Source organism: Malaclemys terrapin, chromosome 5 (assembly GCF_027887155.1).
Source record: "Malaclemys terrapin pileata isolate rMalTer1 chromosome 5, rMalTer1.hap1, whole genome shotgun sequence".
NCBI lineage: Eukaryota > Metazoa > Chordata > Testudines > Emydidae > Malaclemys > Malaclemys terrapin.
In genome coordinates, this window is record NC_071509.1 from 101986947 (window position 1) to 102009513 (window position 22567).

The following is a 22567-nucleotide window of genomic DNA, read 5'->3' on the forward strand; positions in this document are numbered from 1 at the left end:
GCTGGATCACCAGCTCTGGTCTAGACAAACGGTGTGCGTCTGTCTTTGCTACCACTCCATCCTGAGCGTAATATTAATCAGTAACAAAGCCCTTTCCACGCCAGAGTCCTTTGCCCTGATGGTTGGGAGCAGAGTCCACCCTCTGGGCCCCACCTGCCTTAACATATAGGGGGCAGGAGAGGGAATGTGCAAAGTCTTGCGATTTAAACACTATTGAGTAATTTTTTAGTCACAGGTACTAACCACGCATGCGCTGCTCCACGCTGCTAGACACACCCACCCATAAGTCTCTCTCATGGCGTCACTCCCCTGCTCTTCCAATCGCCGTCGGGGTGCTTTCAATTCCCCTCCTCTCCCGGGTTGCGAAGACCGCGTCTACCTCACCTGCGGCGCGCGCTGGAGGTCGTAGTGGTTTGTGAAGATCCGGGCTATTGAGACGTGCTCCCCCCTCCCCTTGCGCCGCCGGCTCTCGGGCGCGCGCCGCCAAGCCACCTAAGCGGTCACGCGCCAGTCGCCGAACATTGGAAGAAAGTTACCAGCCGAGGGCGGGGCGGAGCCGAGTCGCGACCGGGCCGGGGCCGGGGCCGAGAGAAACGGGTGCTGCGTGCGGGGCCGTCCGGGGCTGGAGGTGAGTCCGCTGGAGCCGCTGGTGGGGCGGGTCTGCAGCCGGAGCGGGGGCGAGCGGCAACTCCGCCAGTCCAGGCAGGGGGTCCTGGGGCCAGGCTGCGGCGCCCGGAGCTGCGGGGGCAGCGCTGGCCCCGGGGTGGGGCGGCCGCGGCGGCGGCGGGGGGGGATCAGTCCTGGCGCGGGGGGTCGGTCCGCCTGCTCCGGGGATTCGCCCTGTCCCTGTAGGGGGGCCAGGGGTGGCCGCGATCGGCGCGGTGTGCGCGGAGAGAGGGGACCTGCCGACCGCAGCCGCCTGCCCCCGCTCTGCCCGGCGGTGGGGACTGTGTGTCGGGGTGGCGTGGGGTGGGGGGACATTACAGTTGCATGACCCTGACTGTCGTGGTGCTAACCAGCCTCGCGGACCCTGAACACACCTCGCCACCTGTTTTCTAACCCCCTTTGATGTCAGGCGTCCTTCCACCCATCCCCTTCTCCCACCGCGGGTTGATCAGTTGCTAAAATGTCTTTAAGTTGCTAGTGCCACCCCGACTCTAAATAGATGCGAACGTCTCGGGGTAAATATTTTGCATATAAAGCCTCTCCAGGCGATGCTTCTGGTCATTCGTTGGTTTTCATGTGGCTGTTTTGTTAAACGGCATATATGGCGGGGGGATAGTGTTGTTGCATTGGTGGTGCAACGAGAGATTAAATGCTACGCTGCCCTCTAAATTGAGAACAGTGGTGTTTTTACCTTAAAACATTTAAAAAAAGATGTTTACTTTATATGTTACTACAACTCCTATAAACAAACGTACTGGTTTATGTCCCCCCCTAATGTGATTGACTGACTGTAATATTCAATCAATGCAAGCTCATATTTATGTATGTAAATGTAGAATGCAAAGTTAAAAGGCATGTGACAGCTAGGTTAAATATTAAGTAATATTTTATGGACCTGTTGTAAACATTCTTTGAAAACAGGAAATGCAAGTATAGGTATAATAGGGTGGATTTCCACTGCTTGAAATTTGATCACTTGTAGCATAATATACAGCTCCTAGATAGGTTTCAGAGTAGCAGCAGTGTTAGTCTGTATCCGCAAAAAGAACAGGAGTACTTGTGGCACCTTAGAGACTAACAAATTTATTAGAGCATAAGCTTTCGTGGTCTACAGCCCACTTCTTCGGATGCTCCTAGATAGTTTCCTTTATACAAAAAATGTTTCAGAAGCAGTGTGAACTGCATGTTCAGTGCCTCAGATGTGGAAGTTATGTAAATTTATTCCTTAATTGGACATATTTGGTTTTCTGTGCATTTTCATTGTCTGACAAGCTTTTCAGACCCTTTAAGAACAAATATGGGAAATTTAGTTGTATTGTCCATTCTCTGCATAAATCATCTTTTTCCTGGTGTGCTTCATAAAAGAAAACATGTAGCATCTGCTAAATATATTTACTTACATCCTAAGCCCATAAAGATTTATGAACTTACTTAACTTTGAAGTCAATGGGACCATTCAGAGTGCAAAAAATTAAGCATAAATCTTTTGCATGATTAAGTCCCCAGAGGCTACTTTGGATTATGTATTGAAATTACTGTACACTTGTGAATCTAAACATGGTTGACGCATTTCTGTTTTACTATCCTATTCTTGAAATGAAATGAAGGCATAATTTGAGGTATTAAAAGGGTGAGTTCATACTGTGTTTTGAAAAGTAAAGTTTTACAGGTTGATTAACCACAGTAGTGCTATTTGTTACCAATAAAGTTTTTTATAACAAAAGTAAACAATATTATTAGTAAAATCAACATTTTTATCAACAACTATTTTTGTTTATATATGTGTATTGTAGGTAATAACTCTTTTAAGGCTATACTTCACTGGATCAGTCATACACACAGTTTTTCAACATGTATTAAATATATTAACATTTTTAACAGAATTCTGTAGAAAGCCTCCTCATAAGGGTGTGTGTGTGTGTGTATAAATACATACACAAATAAAAAATCAGTATTAAATACAAAGATTACATTAGTATTCACATAAAGCATCTCAAGCTTCACAAGAATACTCTGAACAACTGATGGTACCTGGTGCAGAAGAATCTTTTGCGATGTTACTTATGGAAATGAGAAATGGTTTGTACTAATATCTGATTAGTTGAACTACATTTTCCTCAGTTTCCTGGCATTTGTGAGGATCAAAAAGAGGAGATGTTATAGTACTGAAGCTGTAAAATGAGAATCTGAACCAGAGTTTTAGCTGTATGGACAGAGAGGAAAGTACCTTAAATATGTTGTGCAGGAAGAAGTGGCAAGATTTAGACCAGAGGTTGACAACTTTTCAGAAGTGGTGTGCCGAGTCTTCATTTATTCACTCTAATTTAAGGTTTTGCATGCCAGGAATACATTTTAACATTTTTAGAAGGTCTCTTTCTATAAGTCTATAATATATAACTAAACTATTGTATGTAAAGTAAATAAGGATTTAAAAAGTGTTTGAAAAAGGTTTAAGATGTTTAATAAGCTTCGTTTAAAATTAAATTTAAATGCAGAGCTCCCTCCCCTCTCCCCCCCCGGATCGGTGGCCAGGACCCAGGCAGTGTGAGTGCCACTAAAAATCAGCTTGCGTGCCGAAGGCCACGCATGCCATAGGTTGCCTATCCCTGATTTAGACCCCTTCCACATGTTGAGAAAGTGGTCTGAGTCAAAGATGGATTCCCAGATTACAAACCTGAGGGGGGATGATGGTGTAAGTGGGGAGAGCTTGTAGAGGGAAGATTACGCTCAACATAGCCAAAACTGGCTGGGTATCGACAAGAATGTCAGACAGGCCAATATTTTAGATAGGCTTGTGAATCATCAGTGTAAAGATTAGTTATAAAGGCATGTCTTCGAATGAAATCTGCAAAAGAGGATGGGGTATGAAAAGAGGAGGGGGCCAAGAATGGAGCCTGTTAAACCTGCACTGAAAGCTAGAATGGGGATGAGCATGATCCTTAGACCAAAATGGTGAATGATTAGAGAGGCAGGAAGATAGAATAAGGGCCCAGGCAGGACAAAATTTCAAATGAGAGCATGGTTAACTGGGTTGAATACAGTTGACTGTGCAAGGAAGGCAAAGAATACCAATTCTGAGACTTGAACAGAAAGAGGTTGTTAAGAGACTTTGGTGAACGCTGTTGTACTAAATTGCATGCTGATATTTTGAATTAAGTGGAAATTTGTCTATGACAAAATTCAAAGATGACCTGTTGCTTTGGGGAAATTTTGCTCAGCATTCCAGTGATGGGTATTTCTAAAGTAGATCCCTAATGAAATGTGTTATGCTACTTTGTAAATCATAGAACTGTAATCTTCATTTCTGTTCAAAGTAAACAAATGGAAAATTGGTGTTACATTATCAGTTTAGGGTAGAACATAGAAGTTCCAATGTGAGAATAACTACCTTAAATAGATTTAACATGCTATTGATTCCCTATTTCAATGGTAGTTTTGTTTTGCATTGACAGGGACTTGGGGAACAGAATTGGTATTCTAAGCCAATATTTTGCTCAAAAGCTTGAGGTGTGTGGTTTCCTATTCAAACCTAACATAAGAGTGACAGCTGTTGTAGGGTATGTCTGCACAGCAGCTGGGAGATGGGATTCCCAACTCAGGTACACGTACACACAACAACTGTTCGAGCTAGTGCTTAAGAATAGTTGTGTGGTGGCTGTAGCAGCAAGGGCGGGAGCTTGGACTGATTGTATACTGGCAGCTAATCATCCCACCTGACCCTCAAGGGTATGCACTTGGGTGGTTAGCCAAGCTACCACCCATGCTGCCTCAGTCACACCATTATTCTTAGGTGCTAGTTTAAGCCGAGTTAGTACGTGTATGTCTACTTGAGCTGGAAAACCCATCTCCCTGCTGTAGACATACCCACAGTGATTGCATTAAAGTAGACTACTTGGATATTATTACTGTTACAAATCAGACCAGTTGTTATGACAAACTTAATGTAGTTCATAGTAGACTGGATCTGCACTTGAAATGAAACTTAAATATTTTGGTTACTGTTCTCAATTGACTTTTGAGTTAAGATCCTATTGAGGTGAATGAGGTTCACACCTCCAGAGTAAATGGTTTGTCTCATTCTGTAGTTTCAAGAAGAGGCATCGCTCGGTTGTTTCACATTTGGAAAGAGATTAGATTGGGGCCTTGAGCCACTACCACAGTACAAAGACCAAATAACCAGGACGAGAATTTTTGTTTTAATGGCAGCTTAAATGCTGCAGAGAACACTGAAATTCAGCTTGTCTTGATTGCAGATTTGTCATTTGCTTCTAGCAGAAAAAATGACAGTATCTGTAATGATATCGTTAAATCACAAGCCAAAATTCCAGTCTGATTTCCCCATTCCAAATTAAACTAATTTAATTTCTTTCCTCTTCTCTTCTTTCCCTAACAATGAATTTGGTTGTTGCCTTTTCTTATTCCTTGTCATTTTAGATCTTAGAACGTGGACTTATTTAACTGAATCAATTTAGAAACTGTTATAGTGCACCCTCTTGTGTTGACACACTTATTTTTTTTCTGCCTTTTCAATTTAGCTTAAGTTGATAAAAGCTAAATTGATAATAGTCACTCTTAAACTGAAATGTGTGCACTGAATTAATTAACTCTTTCTAAATTGATTAAGTTAGTGGCACAACTTTTCTTTCATAGACAAGAGGCTTCATTGTCACCTCATCACAAGCTTCCTCCACCTATGCCCACCTGCATTTCTGGAGTTCAGTACATTATGCATCACAAAATTCTGGACATTGCAAAGGCAAGTGCTAGCACTATGCAGATGAGATTTACCCTTTGCTATGTATGACTGTACCACTACCACTACCACTAGGATGGTCCAGTGCTTGGAAAAGACTGGTTTGTGGATGAAGAATAGTTGATTGAAGCTGAACCCAAGCAACATACAGGGTATTCACTAAAAAGGTGATTAATGTTTAACTCAATTAATGCTTAACACAATGTTAACAAGGGTGAAGACTCTTGGGCCAGAATAGGGGAACAGGTTAAAGAATATGTAAATTAGATGAAATTCACCCTAGAGTATTTAAGGAACTTGCCAAAGCAACCATTAGTGTTTATCTTTGAAGACCTCATGGAGAATGGGTGAAGTCCCAGAGGACTGGATGGAGCAAAAAGCATAGCTCTGCCTTCAAGAAGGGGACTAAGAAGGAACTGGGCAATTATAGGCCAGTTAGACTAACTTTTTTTGATTCCCTGAGAAATACTAGAACAAAATTATAAAAGTTTGTTCAAACCTGGGTGGTGATAATAAGGTCATAGGTATTAGCCAGCATTGATTTGATCAGGAACAAATTCTGCCAAACCATAGTGGATTGGGGGGGGGGGGGGGGGCAGTAAACATGACATCTGGACTTCAGTAAAGCTTTTGACACAGTCCCATAAGCAGACTAGGGTAATACTTCATCTAGACCATTACTTTAAAGTGGGTACACAACTGGTTGAAAGACTGTACTCAAAGAGTAGTTGGAGAATTGGCTTGAAATAAATAAGACGAAATTCAATAGACACGTGCAAAGTACTACACTTAGGAAGGAAAAACCAAATGCACAATTACAAAATGAGAAATACCCGGCTGGACAGTAGTACTGCTGGAAAAAAATCGGGAGGTTGTAGTGGATCACAAATTGAATGTCAACAGTGTGGTTCTGTTGTGCCCAAAAAAAAAAAGCCCAATGTTATTCTGTATTCACAGAAATGTTGCATGTAAGACCTAGGAAGATAAATTGCTGTTGTCTACTGAGCATTGGTGAGGCTTCAGATGGAGAACTTTGTCCAGTTTTGGGCACTGTATTTTAACAGATATGTGAACAAATTGGAGAGAGGCAAGAGGAGAGCAACAAATATGATGAGGAAGGGTTGAAAAAACTAGGCATATTTAATCTAGAGGGATAGTTAAGCTCTGCAACAGATTACCTAGGGAGGTTGTAGAATCTCCATCGGTTGATGTTTTTTAAGAACAGGTTAGACTAACACTTGTCACGAATGGTCTAGGTATACTTAACTCTGCCAGCTCGAGGGGAGATGGATTAGATCAATAGTTTTCAAACAGGAGTCTGGGGCCCAAGGGGGCCTCAAGCAGGTTTCAGGGGGGCCTCCAAGCAGGGCCAGCAGTAGACTTGCTGGGGCCTAGAGCAGAAAGCCGAAGCCCCACTGCATGAGGCTGAAGCCCAGGTACCTGAGCCCCGCCGCCTGGGGCTGAAGCCTGAGCAGTGTATCTTTGTGGGGGCCCCTGTGGCATGGGGGGCCCAGGCAATTGCCCTGCTTGCTACCCCTCTAACGCCGGCCCTGGCTTTTATATGTAGAAACCCAGCTATTGTTGCACAAAGTGGGCCATGGAGTTTTTATAGCATGTTGGGGAGGGGATCTCAGAAAGAAAACCCCTGGATTAGAATGACCTCTTGAGGTCCCTTTCAGCCCTACATTTCTATTATTCTATTCTAATGGGGTGAGGAAAGCATTTTGAAGAGTTTGCAGCCACAATGCAGTCTCCATTAGTTGAAGGTACTCACCCACAATTGATCAAATTAGTCTCAAAGGTGCCACAGGACCCTCTGTTGCTTTTTACAGATTCAGACTAACACGGCTATCCCTCTGATACAAATTAGTCTGTTGTTCAGGAGTACTCCTGGATTCTTCACTGATGCAAAGCTGTCGCCTAGCAGCATCCACGAGTAATATTTTCCTACCACCTGGCTAGGAGACTCCATCTTTTCCTGGTGATCGATGACCTGTCCTCAGTTGTTCATGCCTTCATCATCTTGACTGTACTACGGCAATGTAGCATATCTTTGCATGAAGCTTTCAGTGCTTAGGAAACTCAGCTGGTATAGAATACTGCAGCATTGTCTCCTCAGTAACACTGGCTTACTGCAAACACACCAGTCCTATTTGCCAATCCATACACTGGCTTACCATAGAATATCAGGTCAAGTACAAGGATTCAGCCCTTATCTTTAAGGTACTCAGTTACATGGGCTCAGGGTATCTGAAAGACTGCCAAAAGCTCTGGAATGAAGACTGTGGTTGACAGCTTTGCTCTTCTGGCATAATGCAACTTTCTACAATAAAGGTGAACTCATCTCTGCAGTATCAGAGGGGTAGCCGTGTTAGTCTGAATCTGTAAAAAGCAACAGAGGGTCCTGTGGCACCTTTAAGACTAACAGAAGTATTGGGAGCATAAGCTTTCGTGGGTAAGAACCTCACTTCTTCAGATACCCACGAAAACTTATGTTTATCCTCTTTGAACTCCTCCTCAGTGCAGTATTCCATTATTATCTATTTATATTTCACAGTAAAGCTTCCAACTGTAGCAAAAATTCTTGTTAGAAATTTTAAATTCTTTAATGATGATGTGCATATCTGTTGTCATTTCTGCCTGCCTTGGCTTCAGAAGTCCTTTTTCATCTGTGCTATGCAGTTACCTTCACTTCTGTATTCCTTTGCTTAAATTGCATATGCTCATTTTTGGAAGAATGGCAATTATGTAACAAAGGATACTTTTTCACTAGAAGAATCTCTCCTTAGAATTCTCTCACTTTCAGGTGTTTTGTTTTCTTAAACTGTTATGCATTCACAATTTTTATTCAATTGTAGCTTTTTTCTTCTGGGTATATTTCAGTAATCTTAATGAAAATGAAATCATCACTTTTTGGTAATAACCTATTACCATGGACTTTGAGGTTGTTTTTAAATAGAGATTTAAATTTGATATTTAAATCTCAAGTTCTTTGTTCAATTCAGTTGTGGATCATGCTTCTTGTTTCCTGCATTTTTAAGATCAAATTACTTATGGTTGAGATACAGTAACATCTGTAAACAAAAATCATGGGGTTATGCACTGGTCAACACAGACTTTTGGTGAAGTTCCAGTTATTGATTCTTACTAACACAGAGTTCCAATATGCTCTTTAATGATGGGGCATTCGGGTGGGAAGAAGTCTAGGAATAAAAAGGGAGATAATTTTAAGGGTGCAAAGATTTTTCTCATTAGGGATGCTTTTGAAAGGCAAATATTTTTGGTTCTGTGTGAGGCCTCATTTTCTGTACAGTTTAAAAGATGTTGAATTATTTAGCCATAACAATGTTTGTTGGGACTACATAGTTGGATGAAACAATTATCTGTTCTTTACAGCATTCTAAACAAAAATTGTAATCCTTAATTGGCATTTACATGACCTTTAAGGTTGCCACAGTACAGGGGAAAAGATGATTATAGGGATGAAGCTGCTCTTTCAAAACTGTTAGTATATTATTTTTAGTAGCTTATTTATGTGCATTTTAAGATCTGGGGTGAAATTCTGGCTTTTTGGCCTCACTGCCATCAAGGACTTTTACCCCTGGTTCCTTTTCTCTTTTCTATACACATGACTTTTAACTCTTCTTGCCTAGCAGCTAATCCTTGGGGTTTTTTGGTCTACTATCGGAAATAAGTAAGTTATAGTATGGCATAAGTATGCCAGTGACCTTTGTGTTGCAGACCTAAATGGATAATCCAGTACTTTGAGCTTAAAATGTTGGCTGTGAATATGTAATAACCTTCTTACTGTCATATAATGTATATACAAGAGTAACAACTTTCGTGGCTGTAAACTGAGAAGCCAGAACTGATGCAAAGATTCAGTAGGTGTGACAACAGAGGTCTCAGGTGGCCAGTTCTGTTGATATTGGTACAAAATTTAGGAGAAACTCAGCTAACCCAATTGCCATATTATTAAATACATGTTTTTCAAGATGTTCATATTCAATAATATGAAATGAGAATACAGTATGGCCTGGTATCAAGTAAATTCCTCCCTATCATCTGTTTAGTTAACTTTTCTTTAAAAACATAGAAATATTTAGTAGATATTTCACACATATACAAACGTTAGGATTAGCAAATCAAAACCTTTACTGAGTAGTGATGATGTACAGTTTATCAAAGGCAACCCAATATTAATTCAACTTTGAGATCCTAAGTGAGAAAAAACAGATTTTATGCAACTGTGCTCTATGGTTTCATATAAGATGACACTTAGTGTTGACAGAAGTCAGCACCTTTAATCTGATTATGGTCTCTGATAGAAAATAATATCTGGACTATGATGAATACTGAACCATATCAAATTGACCTTTCTGTCTTAACACTTTTTCCATTTAATGATGTCTTTAACTCCTCTCTCTCTATGAAACTCCATTTACCTTTAATTGTTACCTTGTTTTATTCATCCGAGTTCTCTTAATATACTGTTCTAAAGAACTTATTTTAAAACATTTTTTTTCCTCTGTTGCAGATTTGCTGGGAAAATAATGAAATAAAATATGGAGTTTTCTATACTGGAATATATTTCATGGACCATGGGGGAGAGAGCCTATGCTGTTAAAAGGAAAAGGAAGACTCAAGGAAATGAGAGAACAGCAATATAATACCAGACAAGAATTTTCTATTTTTGTAATGTATTAAGGCCATAGCATTTAAGAATTCTTTCCCAATTCATGTTTTGCAGTAATACTTTGTTTCAAAGACATCCCTAGAAGAAAAAGTCAGATACTGGGTGACATGCTCAGCAAGAACTTTCATTCTAACAAAGATGGACTTTCAGAATATCTTAATTTTAACAGGACATCATTAGTTTTATGGGTTTTTCATTCTTTTGTAACTTTGGAGACTAAAAAAACTTTTTGTGGGGTTACAAATCTAGTTGACAGACTGTTCCCGATAAATAGCCAACAGCTGCAGAAGACAAACTCTTTAAGTGGATGCCTTTGTACTATCTGAACAGAATGCCATGACTTTAAGGCACTTCTCATAAGTTCTTCTTTGCCTTATACTTGTCATATCCTTAAAAATATTAAAAGTGCAAAGAGCTTGATTTTTATATACATTTTAAAAAAAATAATGGCGTGGGCAAAGTTCTTGCGGAAGCCTGCGGGTAACCTTGGAAAAGTGTATCAGCCTGGAAGTATGTTGTCCTTGGCCCCTACCAAAGGCTTGTTAAATGAGCCAGGACAAAATAGTTGCTTTCTAAACAGTGCTGTACAGGTAAGAAAAGATTGTCACCACTTTTACACTTTTTTTATTTTTTTTGTAAACAAGCTGATGTTTACAGCAATGTATTTGTATTATGAACATGTATCTGTTCTTTTTGAAAGGCTATTAAAGCCTCTGTGTAATGTATATGCTTCTTGCACTGCAGAAGTACAGTAAGTTTTTCATTTAATGGTTTTGACTGTGGTCATGTTTTCTTAATCTGTTGATAACGATGCCAGGTGCACTCCTACTAAAACCACAGTAGTGCTTTCTCATTTGTAAGAACACATTACTTTCCTGAACAAATGGTGCATATTTTACAAGTAGCAAATTTTTGAAAATCTGCTTAATTGGCATCTGTCCTTTAAGAATGGATTAGGGCTGTTACAAAACCTTTTACTTTGCTAACAAAATAGATTGTGGAAGATTGGGTAAATGAAAGAAACGGGAAGCTATGGTACTAGTGTTTTATGCATTTCTCTTAATTGGTGTAGATTAATCCGAAGGAGTTAGCATATACTTTTCAAATTATAATGAACAGTGACACTTAAATATCTGGTCTACCATTTTATTTGCAAGTTTCAGGAACAGACACTTGTCTTTCCCTTCAAATCTGGTAGCAAGCCACTTGTAATGTCCACACTGAATTTTTAAAACTCTTTTTTAATATGTTGGGCAGGAAATGTTTGTAGTCATATTAATTCACAAAGTGTACTAGACAATTTTCTTAATTGGACCAGGCATTTTCTTTTACCTCAACTACTATCACTTGAGAATTTAGTATATAAATCTATGGTGCTTAATCCAAATTGTTTTTGTTAGTATCTTGGACTGAATTCTATTTTATTATGAATTTTTTGATCAAAGACCTGATTCAATCTCAGGCATGTGTATATAGCAACAAATCTATATAGTATCTATGATCAGAAACTTGTTCCATATTCCCTTCTTATCAAGGAAATAAAACATAGGTTTGCTTTCACTGTATAAAAGCATATATTTTAAAAAGCCAATTCTTACATGTGTATGTCTTGCTACATACTTCCATGTTTATAGATGATCTATAGTTCTAAAAAAAATTCTAAATACCATCATAGGTCTCAAAATTCACCATAAATTAAGCTTAAAGGCATTCTCCTGGGATGCTGTATGGTGATAAACTTCCTTTCAGAGGGCAGCTATTTGTTCCTAAATATAGGGTTATTTTTTATGTTCTGTAGATTAGTACCACAAGTGCATATTATTCTCCTAACTTTGATGCCAGCCCAATAAAAAGCCCTTGTTAGTGTGGGAGAAAACCTAGTTCCATAGTAGACGATAACCTTTCCCATGTTGCCAGTGGGCAGAATACCAACAAAAATCAGTCTGAGTAGTGTTGGATCTCAAGTGAAATTCAATTTTTAAATTGCATATTGCTGTGTTTTCTGTTTATTCTTAATTATCCTGCTGTAGGGCATCTTTCCTGTTAATATTTACATTAGCTTTAAAAACGGTGAAGGGGAACATCTGTCTCTTGTTGTACTACACTTTAGTGAGATCTATTGTAGAACAGTTTCATGTAAAAAAACTAACACACACAAACAATATGTAGCCTTTTAGATCATACCAGCATAAGTACATTGCAGTACTCATTAGATTATGGTGTTAATTATGTCCTTTGACAAAGGGTTCGCAGCATCAGTGGATCTATGCCAGCTGTCAAAATGTTACTATTTTTAAATTGTCTGGTTGTATTTGTATTTAAAACAGGGAATAGTATGGATACAGCAGAATGAATATGCTGCTTTACATTCATTTTAACCGGAACAACCTGACCTATATTCAGTTTAGTTTTGCTTTTCCCTTAGAGTGCCTAAAATTAAACCCAAAGTCCATTTTTTAGTTACAGTTTCAGACAGTCCTACCACCCACCAATCCACAGATGTTGATTCGGTGGAGAGATAATTGGCAACAATGTTCTTTTATGAGGAGGAGAGTGGGTTGTTTTTTTCGTCCCTTCCCCTTCCTCCGATCTTTAAAAGTGCTTTGTACTCTGACTTTGTTTTCAAATGTACTTTATTCATTTTTGCATCTATATAGACAGAATTTTTATTGTTCCTTTTTATTATTGCTGGGTTAGGTTTCAGCCTGAAAACTGCTTGCCACTCCCACTCCATACACAGTCTCTGTAAGAGAACTCTGATCTGTTGCACAAGCACTGCAACTTAGTTTTCATAAAATAAAAGGTAGATATAGGAAAAGATTTAGAAAGCCTCATAACTTTAAAAATTTCAGTGAATTGTTTTTATTTTAACCTGTTAAGACAAATATTTTTCAACAGCCCTTGTAATAAAAAGATAAATTGTACAGTATGGGTTGTGAATATACAAAAATTGTAGCTAACAATTGTTTTATTGTTTACACTTCTTTCTCCATTTGAAAGAGTACATTGGGAGGGTGGAGTAAAGTAAAAAGTCAGAGGAAGACTTCTACTACTTCGTGCATTTTCCCTGATAAGATCCATCTACATTTTGCCATCTCTATTTACCATAATTCCTGTAACCCCATCTGTGTTTGCCACTCACTTTATAAATGTATGTTCTCACTTGTTCAGCAAATTATAAATATTTCTTACACCCCTCTCCATTTTTGCAATATGAGGGACCATTATTCTTAAAATAAAAAATTCTGCACATGGGAATACATGTGTGAAAGGCACAAATGCTAGTCTTAATGGGGAAAAAAACAACAATTGTAGTAATTATCATGCTAACATTGTACATGCCATATAAAGTTAAAAAAATAGTCTAATAAATGTGGTTAAATTAATCTTATATTTTTAGGTAAGAAATCCTTAGACTAGAATCCTTATTTTCTTTTCCACTTTATTTTTCTTGTAGGTTTTATGGCAGCTTGACATATTCCGACGGAGCTTAAGAGGTCTAACTGGACATATCTGTCAGGGAGATGCCTGCATATTTTGTGCTTTAAAGGTAAATACTGAATATTTCAAATGGAAATTAAATCAATTTGTACTTCCAGTTTTTCTATCCATTTCATGACATGGAGACTAATTTTCATCAGAATAAAGTAGTACTTTTCAGACACTAATGGTTGGTACATGTATTCAGTCAGCAGTGGAGAGAGACCTTACTAATGAGGAGTTGATCTCTAGGTATATGGAAATTGCAACCAATGTTTCAAAATCTTGTTCACATCTAAGTAGCAGAGGCACATACATTTATATTTAAACAAAATGTGAATTCCAACTTTTGTCCCTTATATAGATGACTTAAACAGTTTGTATTGTAAATTAGTTTGTATTATGCTAATTATTAACTTTCAGTTTGCAGTTTGGGAATTTTGTTTTAAGTGTGTTGATCATATCTTTTCAAACAGTAACTCTGTTTTATAAGTTCTAATGCGTTTGTAACTGAATAATCGACTTTAAGTGTATTTGGGTTTTTTCCAGCTTGAAAGCAGTGAGCAGTTACCATAGTTATTGGATAATTAAAATAAAGCTCATAAGTGCTACATGTTTGTACATCAGCATCTAATCTGCATATTTTAACTATTGTCTGACACATTTCCATCTAAAACTGCATCAAAACTTCAAGTTCATAAACAAATGTTCTGTTCTAGTCTGTATATGTTTTTATACTGCCTTCTTTATTTTATAGTATTTGATTGCCTATGTTTAACATTGGAGGAAATATCTGTAGATGTGAAATAGCCAAATAAGTAAGTTTAAGCGGGGAAGGGGAAACCTCTCACACACTTTGCTTGGATTTTTATTCCTTTGTGTGTTCTTGGCTAACTGTGAAAGTCCACAGTAAACACATCTTTGAGATTCCAATATGATCATGTGGAATGGGTAGCGATATGTAGAACGTAAGAGTAGCTGATACAACATGGAATATGGGGAAAAATACTGTTCAGTAAAGAGATGCTTTTCTGCCATTTACTTTGTATGTAATGTGACAAAGTTCCTCCTCTATCTTGGTGGGTCCTGCGCTTATTGGTGGATTTTCTTGGCTCAGAGATTCACCATGTGGGTTGGGGAACAGCCCAGAGACCTTCCCCTCTGGAAGAACCCACAGTCCAGGTCAATTGGGAGGTTTGGGGGAACCCAGCCCTGCCCTCTACTCCAGGTTCCAGCCCAGGGCCCTGTGGACTGCAGCTGTCTATAGTGCCTCCTGTAATAGCTGCATGACAGCTACTTCCCCCTTCTCCAAACATCTTCCTTATTCTCACCACAGGACCTTCCTCCTGGTGTCTGATAATACTTGTGCTCCTCACAGCAGCACACTCTCTCTCTCTCACTCTCAGATCCTTGTGCCTCTTGCTCCCAGCTCCTCACACTCACACCACAAACTGAAGTGAGCTCCTTTTAAAACCCAGGTGCTCTGATTAGCCTGCCTTAATTGATTCTAGCAGCTTCTTAATTGGCTCCAGGTGTCCTAATTAGCCTGCCTGCCTTAACAGGTTCCTGATTACTCTAGTGCAGTTTTTGCTCTGGTCACTCAGGGAACAGAAAACTACTCATCCAATGACCAGTATATTTGCCCTCAACCAGACTCCTGGACACCACTGGTCTGGGTCTGTCATAGTAAGTACACTCTGCTTTTTGGGAGAGACCTATCTGTTGTACTGGCTGAATTTGTGGTACGAGGTGTGTGTACAGCACACAGTTAAGGAGCAGAACAGCTTGGTTGTCAGCTGCATTTCCTTTGGGCTGTGTGGGTTTCAGAGTGACTCTTAACAAGTAGTACTATATACTGTGCAGCACAACTGAACTAGAATGGTGTAAATGAGGACTGAATGAAAGGTAGTTGAAAGGAAATCAGACAACAGATTTGGGTTTAGAGGTATGGAGGGGGATTTAAAATAAAACAAAATGGGAGGGGTAAAAATAAGGGAATAGGAAGAACACACTTTGTCCTATGTGTGGGGGTTTTGGGAGAAATTCCCAAAGTGTTTCTGTATTTCTTCTGTTCAGAATTTTTCCACTCAGAATTTATACAACTGTTCTTCTATAAAGGCTTGTAGGCTTGAAAGTAGACCTAAAAATCTTTGTTTTGGTTCATGATTGTGAATATCTATACAATCTTTCCTACTGCTTGTGTTTCTTGGAGGTGGCAAGGCATTTAAATGATTAAAAACCCTGTTCTCATACAGGACCTCAAGAATCTTGCGTTTAATACTCTGATGGATACCAAAAACTGAACCAGCATGCAGAGCATAGAGGTGGCACATGATAAATATTTACAAATCAAAGTGAACTGAACGTTGTTAGATTTTATAAATGTTAACCTCCATTTTTGGAGGCCTTGCTTGTAATTTTTATCAAAGTAATAAGATAGTAATTGGTGTTTTAGGGGCAAGGGAGAAGTTAAATATTGTACTGCCATTTTGATTGTAGCATCATCTTTTTTTCATGAACATCCAAGACTAGCTTAACTGTTGTACCTGAAGATCTGTTGGACAGAGCACACATTATCACTGTGAACGCCAAAGAAGTGGAGAATATCACTATTTAGACTTGATGTTGCTTTTCTTATAAGACTAAATTTGAAGCCAAAAACTAATTCTTGGGAATGGACTTCACCTACCACTTTAGTTTTTGCCTCTTATTTAATGTCCCAAAAATTATATCAACTACTTAACTTCATGTCCCCTCAATTGTGGTTTTTTTTTTTTTTTTTTTTTTTTTAAGCTTTGAATAACTAGATCAGAGAATACAAATAACTTTAGTCCAGCAGAGATATTTAGTCTTTATGTAACCTTCAATAAGTCTGTCCCATAGTTATTTCAAGAACACACACAGTATACTTAACTCTAGTGTCAGCTGACCCAGCTTCTTATAACCTTCACTGGTTCTGCAGTTAACTGACTTAATTATAGTATTTTTCAGTATCGCTATACAAACTTCTAGTTAAAAAACAAAATGAATTGGATGCTGATCATAGCTATCTTTAACGGGGGAAGTGTGTAATTTCCAAACAAGTGTTTTGCATATTTCTTTACCATTTTAGAGAGGTGTATCTTTTTATAATCTACCTGTTTACATTATTTTTACAAAATCAGTCATTCATTAAATAATGCTCAAGTTACTCTAACATTTCATCCATTTCACCAGCCATAAAGCTAAACTGATAGATTATGCATGGCTTGGTAACTATTTTAGTGACCAAGATATAAAGTAAACTTACAAATTTTAGACTATGTAAAAGCAGTGAATAAGTATTAATCACAGTTCTGTACATTTTCATGATTTTAATAGGCCAAGCATAAAATCTGCTTGCCTGCTCTATATTGATATGGCTCAGCTCGGTCAGAGTAAACTGTATAATAGATCACATCTCAGCAAAAACACAGAAATGGGATTGATTTGGAGGGAAACGATCTATCAATTTCAAAATGTACAATTACCCCATTGTATGTTTTTATATCCATTTAATATTGGATAGGTAAAAATAGCTAATGGGATTTTTTACTTGCCCCAGGTAAATAGATAAACAGGATTTTGTATTAAATGCAGTATTAAATTTCTTTTCAGCAGTAACATCTATTTATGAATTGTTGGCCTGTTCTGATACGATATATGAAAAAAATGTCAGTGAAGTTATCAATCATTTCACTTACTTCTAGACAATATTTGCACAGTTTCAACACAGTCGAGAAAAGGCACTCCCATCAGATAATATGAGGCATGCCTTGGCTGAAAGCTTTAAAGATGAACATCGTTTTCAGCTTGGCTTAATGGATGATGCAGCAGAATGCTTTGTGAGTATTTACAGTGGTGTTAATTTGTTTCTTGTTAAGAGTTTTTCTTGTTTTGGTACGTTGCCAAATTGGCTCTTTGTATTTAAACTCTGGCAGAATGGTGAAATAGGTCCTGAAGGATTTACTGTGCAAGGGCCTTAATAAATAAACACAACACAGTGTTTGATTATTTTTTTTACCAAGAGGATATTATGCTTTCACCAGTGATTTTTCTCCGCTCCAGTTGAAAGTACCATCTTGTACAAAAATTTACAAAGTAAGCTGCTCAATATAGAGAGCATTGAACCCAGTCAGCAGTTCTGAAACTTGAACTGTGCTCTTCAGATTACCCAACTGAGTTGCCATTTTAATGTAATGAAATAAAGTATCCTCTTGATCAATGAGATGTGCACAGTGAAAGAAACTAACATTTTCATTAGATTTAATAAATGTGATGTAGCCATTTCTGTTTGTATTTCATGTACTAAAACATAGTTCACACATCTAAGAAATATTTCACTGGCCATGTAAACTACTCAGTTGCCTGGTGTTTAGGTCATTTAATATGTGAGGGTTGTCCACAAAAGATAATGACTTCAAATATTACATAACATGAAATGGTGTCTGCTGATAGATTTGAAGTATGATCGCATGAGGGGAGGGTTAGCTCAGTGGTTTGAGCATTGGCCTGTTAAACCCAGGGTTGTGAGTCCAATCCTTGAGGGGGCCATTTAGGGATCTGGGGCAAAATAATCTGTGAGGGACGGTCCTTGGTCCCGCTGATGAAGGCAGGGGCCTTGATGACCTTTCGGGGTCCCTTCCAGTTCTATGAGAGAGGTATATCTCCATATAATTAAGACAGTATATATCTGTCTTAAGATTTGCCTACATGAGCATTTATCTGAAATCCTCCTATTGTTTGTTTAGCACCAGAGAGGTACTAGAACCAATGGTGGGGATGCTAATATAGATAAAGATAGACTTTTTTACCATGGTGTCATCTAAAGCTCCTCATTTCATTGGTGGGAGATCCCTGAAAAATTTTAATGTAGAGATAGTCTTCAGTTTTCATACAGATCCTGTCATCCCTGATGGGGCACGCTATTGTACCAACAGCTTCAAATTGTTTCTAATGGCTTGTGACTCAGTGAATGGCTGACTTGTATCTTCATTGTATTTCAACTCATGTTTTCCCCACACAAATTTGGGAATGGCTGACACTGTCATTTTTGTTTTTTGTAAATTGATCTAGATTGTAAGCTCCTTAGTGAAAATGAATCACCTTGTGTCCATGTAGCACTACATGACTGTTAAGTAAACATTCTATCAGTCCCAATATGGTTAATATTTTCAGAGTAGCTTTATAATAAATTACTGATTACTTCATTTAAGTTATTACTACTCTCCTTCATATTTCATGATGAAATTGATGATACAAGACATTTTGAAACATGAGCCAAGTTCTTTACTGGTGTAAATTGGCACATCTCCATTGAATTCTGAGGATTTGGCCCTGTTTCTCATACTCTGAAAAGCAATGAAAAAGATTGCTTAGAAAAGCTTTCTTGTATGTAATGCGCTGATTTGATACCTGATTGCATGGAAGTGATCTAGTAACTAATTACAGTAATTGGTTGCTGAGATGCTATTGGTATCGAGCTTAATAGTATTTCATTTTGATTCATGTGATTAATTTTCTGCAAGGAGCACTCCATCTGCAACAGGGCCAGGGCCACTGTTCCTCTTGGTTCTAGCTTGATTAGCTCCACCCCCTAGCTGTTAGACAACTTGTGCCTACTTAACAGTGACCCTTCTTGCTGCAGTATGTGGTGTATCCTCAGTTTCTAGATACTTTGCAGCTGATTAGTGAGCTCCTTACTGGAAGAGAGCATCACTATGAAGCAACAACACTTTTCAGTATTTGTTACCTGCTGTGTGGGACCTTCACCCTGCCATGAGAAGACACTCTTTGAAGTGTCTGCCTCACAGGGTATCATTTAAGTAGATGAGACCCTAAACCTCCCTCCTCTTCCCCCTCACCCCCCCCCTTATCCCCCAAGCACTGTTAGGAGGGGTCATTATGCTGAAGGAAGGGCTATCAAGGGGCTTTGTACTGGGTCTGCCTGCCAGGTATTCCCATCTTTACTCAGATGGAAGGCAGTTCATTCAAGGATTCTGAGACAGTGGATGGAAGACGGTGAATGTTTTCTTGAAGAGAAGTCCTTTCCCTGATCCAAGAGCAAAGAAAGGGGTTGATGCTGAAGATCTGGAAACTCTGTGGAAGAGTTGAAAGTCTAGTGCTCTGGCTTCCTCCTTGCTCAAAGTAATATTGCTGGCAGAAGAACTCTGGTTCTGAACATAGGAAAGTGCTGTGTGTCTCCTTCAGTTCTGGCAGGCCAGTTCTCAGTATGAAGAAATCTGCTTCTTTCTCCTTCCCTCACCAGGATCTTGATGGTCCCTGTGGACTTCCCAGGAGATCCTGTTATAAGTTTCTCTTCCAAAGATCGAAAGGCTCCCAGAAACAAAAGTAAGCCAGTAGAGTGTGCCAAGCTAGATGATGATAGTGTTAAATCTCCCCTTTCCTATTTTGGGTGGCAGGCATGGATTCTTCCAGCAGCACTGGTACACATCCAAAAGACAATGGTTTAAACACAGACTCACCAAACTGGTGAACTACACTAGTGGGGGGGTTGCTTTCATTTCCCTGGAGTCAACTGGAGATTCTTGGGATAGAGAAGACAAAGGCAGTTGGCCCAAAGAATTATAAAGCGGATGGTGATCAGTTGTTCTCCATGTCCACTGAAGGTAGGACAAGAAGTCATGGGCTTAATATGCAGCAAGGGAGATTTAGATTAGCTATTAGGTTAAAAACAAGTTGGACAAACACCAGTCAAGATGGTCTAGGTTTACTTGGTCCTTGTCACAGCTGACTTGATGATTTCTCAAGGTTCCTTCCAGCCCTACGTTTCTATGATTGTGGGATACTTTTGGGACCCAAGTCCAGTGGGCTTCGTCTACACTGCAGAGCAAGAGAGCTTGGATTCTGGCTTGACTCTGGCTGAGACCCACCACCCGTGCAGGGCCCTAGGACTCTTGACCTGAATCGGAGCAATTTGTGAATAGATGGAATGGAGGTTTGGACTCAAGCCTGAGTCTGAGCCTGGGCTTATATTGCAGTGTAGGTATACCGTTAAGGTACTTCTTGCAGAAAGAACTTTGGTCCCAGCCTATAAATTGACTTTCTACAAAGGAGCCTGCATGTCTGGAAGGCCACTCAGGTAACACTCATTCTGTTTTGCAGTTCTGTTTTCTTAATGCTAGAAACTTTGACTGGGTATAGGCTGTCATGAACCAGGATAGTGATCAATGCAAATTGCCTGCCAACAGTTAAGAGGTAAATTTGCTGGAGCTAACAGGATCAGTGGCCAGAATAACACATTACTGGTAATATTCAAAATCCATCTATTTACAATGTCATCATTTCCTTTAGGAAAATATACTTGAGAGAATTCATTTCCACATTGTGCCAAGCTGTGAAACAGACATGTGCACTTCTAAATCCTGCATCACTCATCAGAAGTTTGCTATGACACTATATGAACAGGTAAGATCTTTGTGTTACAACTTTATCTGTTTTATTTCCAAAATTATGAATTTGTGAAAATGAAAACATCTTGTTTACTTGCAGTGTGTATGTCGTAGTTGTGGGGCGTCATCAGATCCCTTGCCTTTTACAGAATTTGTGCGCTACATTTCTACAACAGCCCTGTGGTAAGTTCCTTTTCTCCTCATTTCCCCTGTTCACCTCCTCCCTCCCCCAAAAATGCAAAATCCCATGTATATTATTTCTATGTTCATATTTTGTACATTTTTTTCTTTGCTGAAATTGACATATGATAAATGGTCCAAAAAATCTTCTTTAGATAGTAAAGAAGAGGGTGGAGAGGATTTGATTGAGGTATTCATAATCAAAGGTATGGTACAAAACTAGCCTTTCTTTTTGTTTAACCTGTCACTGAACAAGGAAGTGCTCTAAATTGACTGCTCTTTAATTTGACGTAATAAAAAATACTTCATAGATTCTAGGACTGGAAGGGACCTCGAGAGGTCATTGAATCCAGTCCCCTGCCCTCATGGCAGGACCAAATACTGTCTAGACCATCCCTGATAGACAGTTATCTAACCTACTCTTAAGTATTTCCAGAGATGGAGATTCCATAACCTCCCTAGGCAATTTATTCCAGTGTTTAACCACCCTGACAGTTAAGAACTTTTTCCTAGTGTCCAACCTAAACCTCCCTTGCTGCAGTTTAAGCCCATTGCTTCTTGTTCTATCCTTGGAGGCTAAGGTGAACAAGTTTTCTCCCTCCTCCTTATGACACCCTTTTAGATACGAAAACTGCTATCATGTCTCCTCTTCTCTTTTCCAAACTAAAAAACCCAATTCTTTCAGCCTTCCTTCATAGGTCATGTTCTCTAGACCTTTAATCATTCTTGTTGCTCTTCTCTGGACCCTCTCCAATTTCTCCATCTTTCTTGAAATGCAGTGCCCAGAACTTGGCACAATAGTCCAGTTGAGGCCTGTGACAACGTTGGGACTCACCACCGTGGCACCTCCTACTGGTCGTCTCGGAATTGGTTCGATCCAGTAGAGCGCCCCCTTCTGGTGGTGTCCCGTCTGTCGTCCCACCTTTGGTTGGCGTGTGGACCCGCGTTGCTCCCGACGCATGGTGTCGTCTATTCACACCCCCTTCCGGGGGCTGGATGATCAACAGTCCTACCCCTCCAAGTCCATCCCTACAGCCCGGGATCTGGTGTAGTTTCTGCTGGCCGCTCCCTGCGGCCTATGGCTGGGTGTACTGCCAAGGGGAACAAAGGGGGAGGGGGGGACCCAGGCCTGCCCACTACTCTGAGTCCCGGTCCAGAGGCCCTCTAGCGACAGCCTCGCTGTCCTCCTTCTCCTTCCTCCCCTGTCTGTTCCTCTGGACCACTTCCCCAACGGCCCTTCTTCCTGCTAGGCCCTTTCTTTCAAGGCCAGCCACCTGGCAGGCTATGGAGTAGGACCTTCTCCTGCTCTCCAAGGCTGGCCTGCACTGCGCTGTCCGTGGTGCTGGCCTCCCAGCTCTGGAG

The 22567-nt window shown here is 39.6% G+C and overlaps 1 protein-coding gene across 1 annotated transcript in view; it reads left to right on the forward strand.

Moving 5' to 3' along the window:
- Positions 1–522: 522 nt before the first annotated feature.
- USP53 (ubiquitin specific peptidase 53) overlaps positions 523–22567 on the forward strand; it is a 57120-nt gene continuing 35075 nt past the window's right edge. The window contains exons 1-6 of the mRNA XM_054029502.1: positions 523–628; positions 9957–10705; positions 13573–13665; positions 17324–17458; positions 20928–21041; positions 21126–21208. Coding sequence (XP_053885477.1) covers positions 10562–10705; positions 13573–13665; positions 17324–17458; positions 20928–21041; positions 21126–21208 — 569 coding nt within the window. The 5' untranslated portion in view covers positions 523–628; positions 9957–10561. The remainder of the gene's footprint in view (positions 629–9956; positions 10706–13572; positions 13666–17323; positions 17459–20927; positions 21042–21125; positions 21209–22567) is intronic.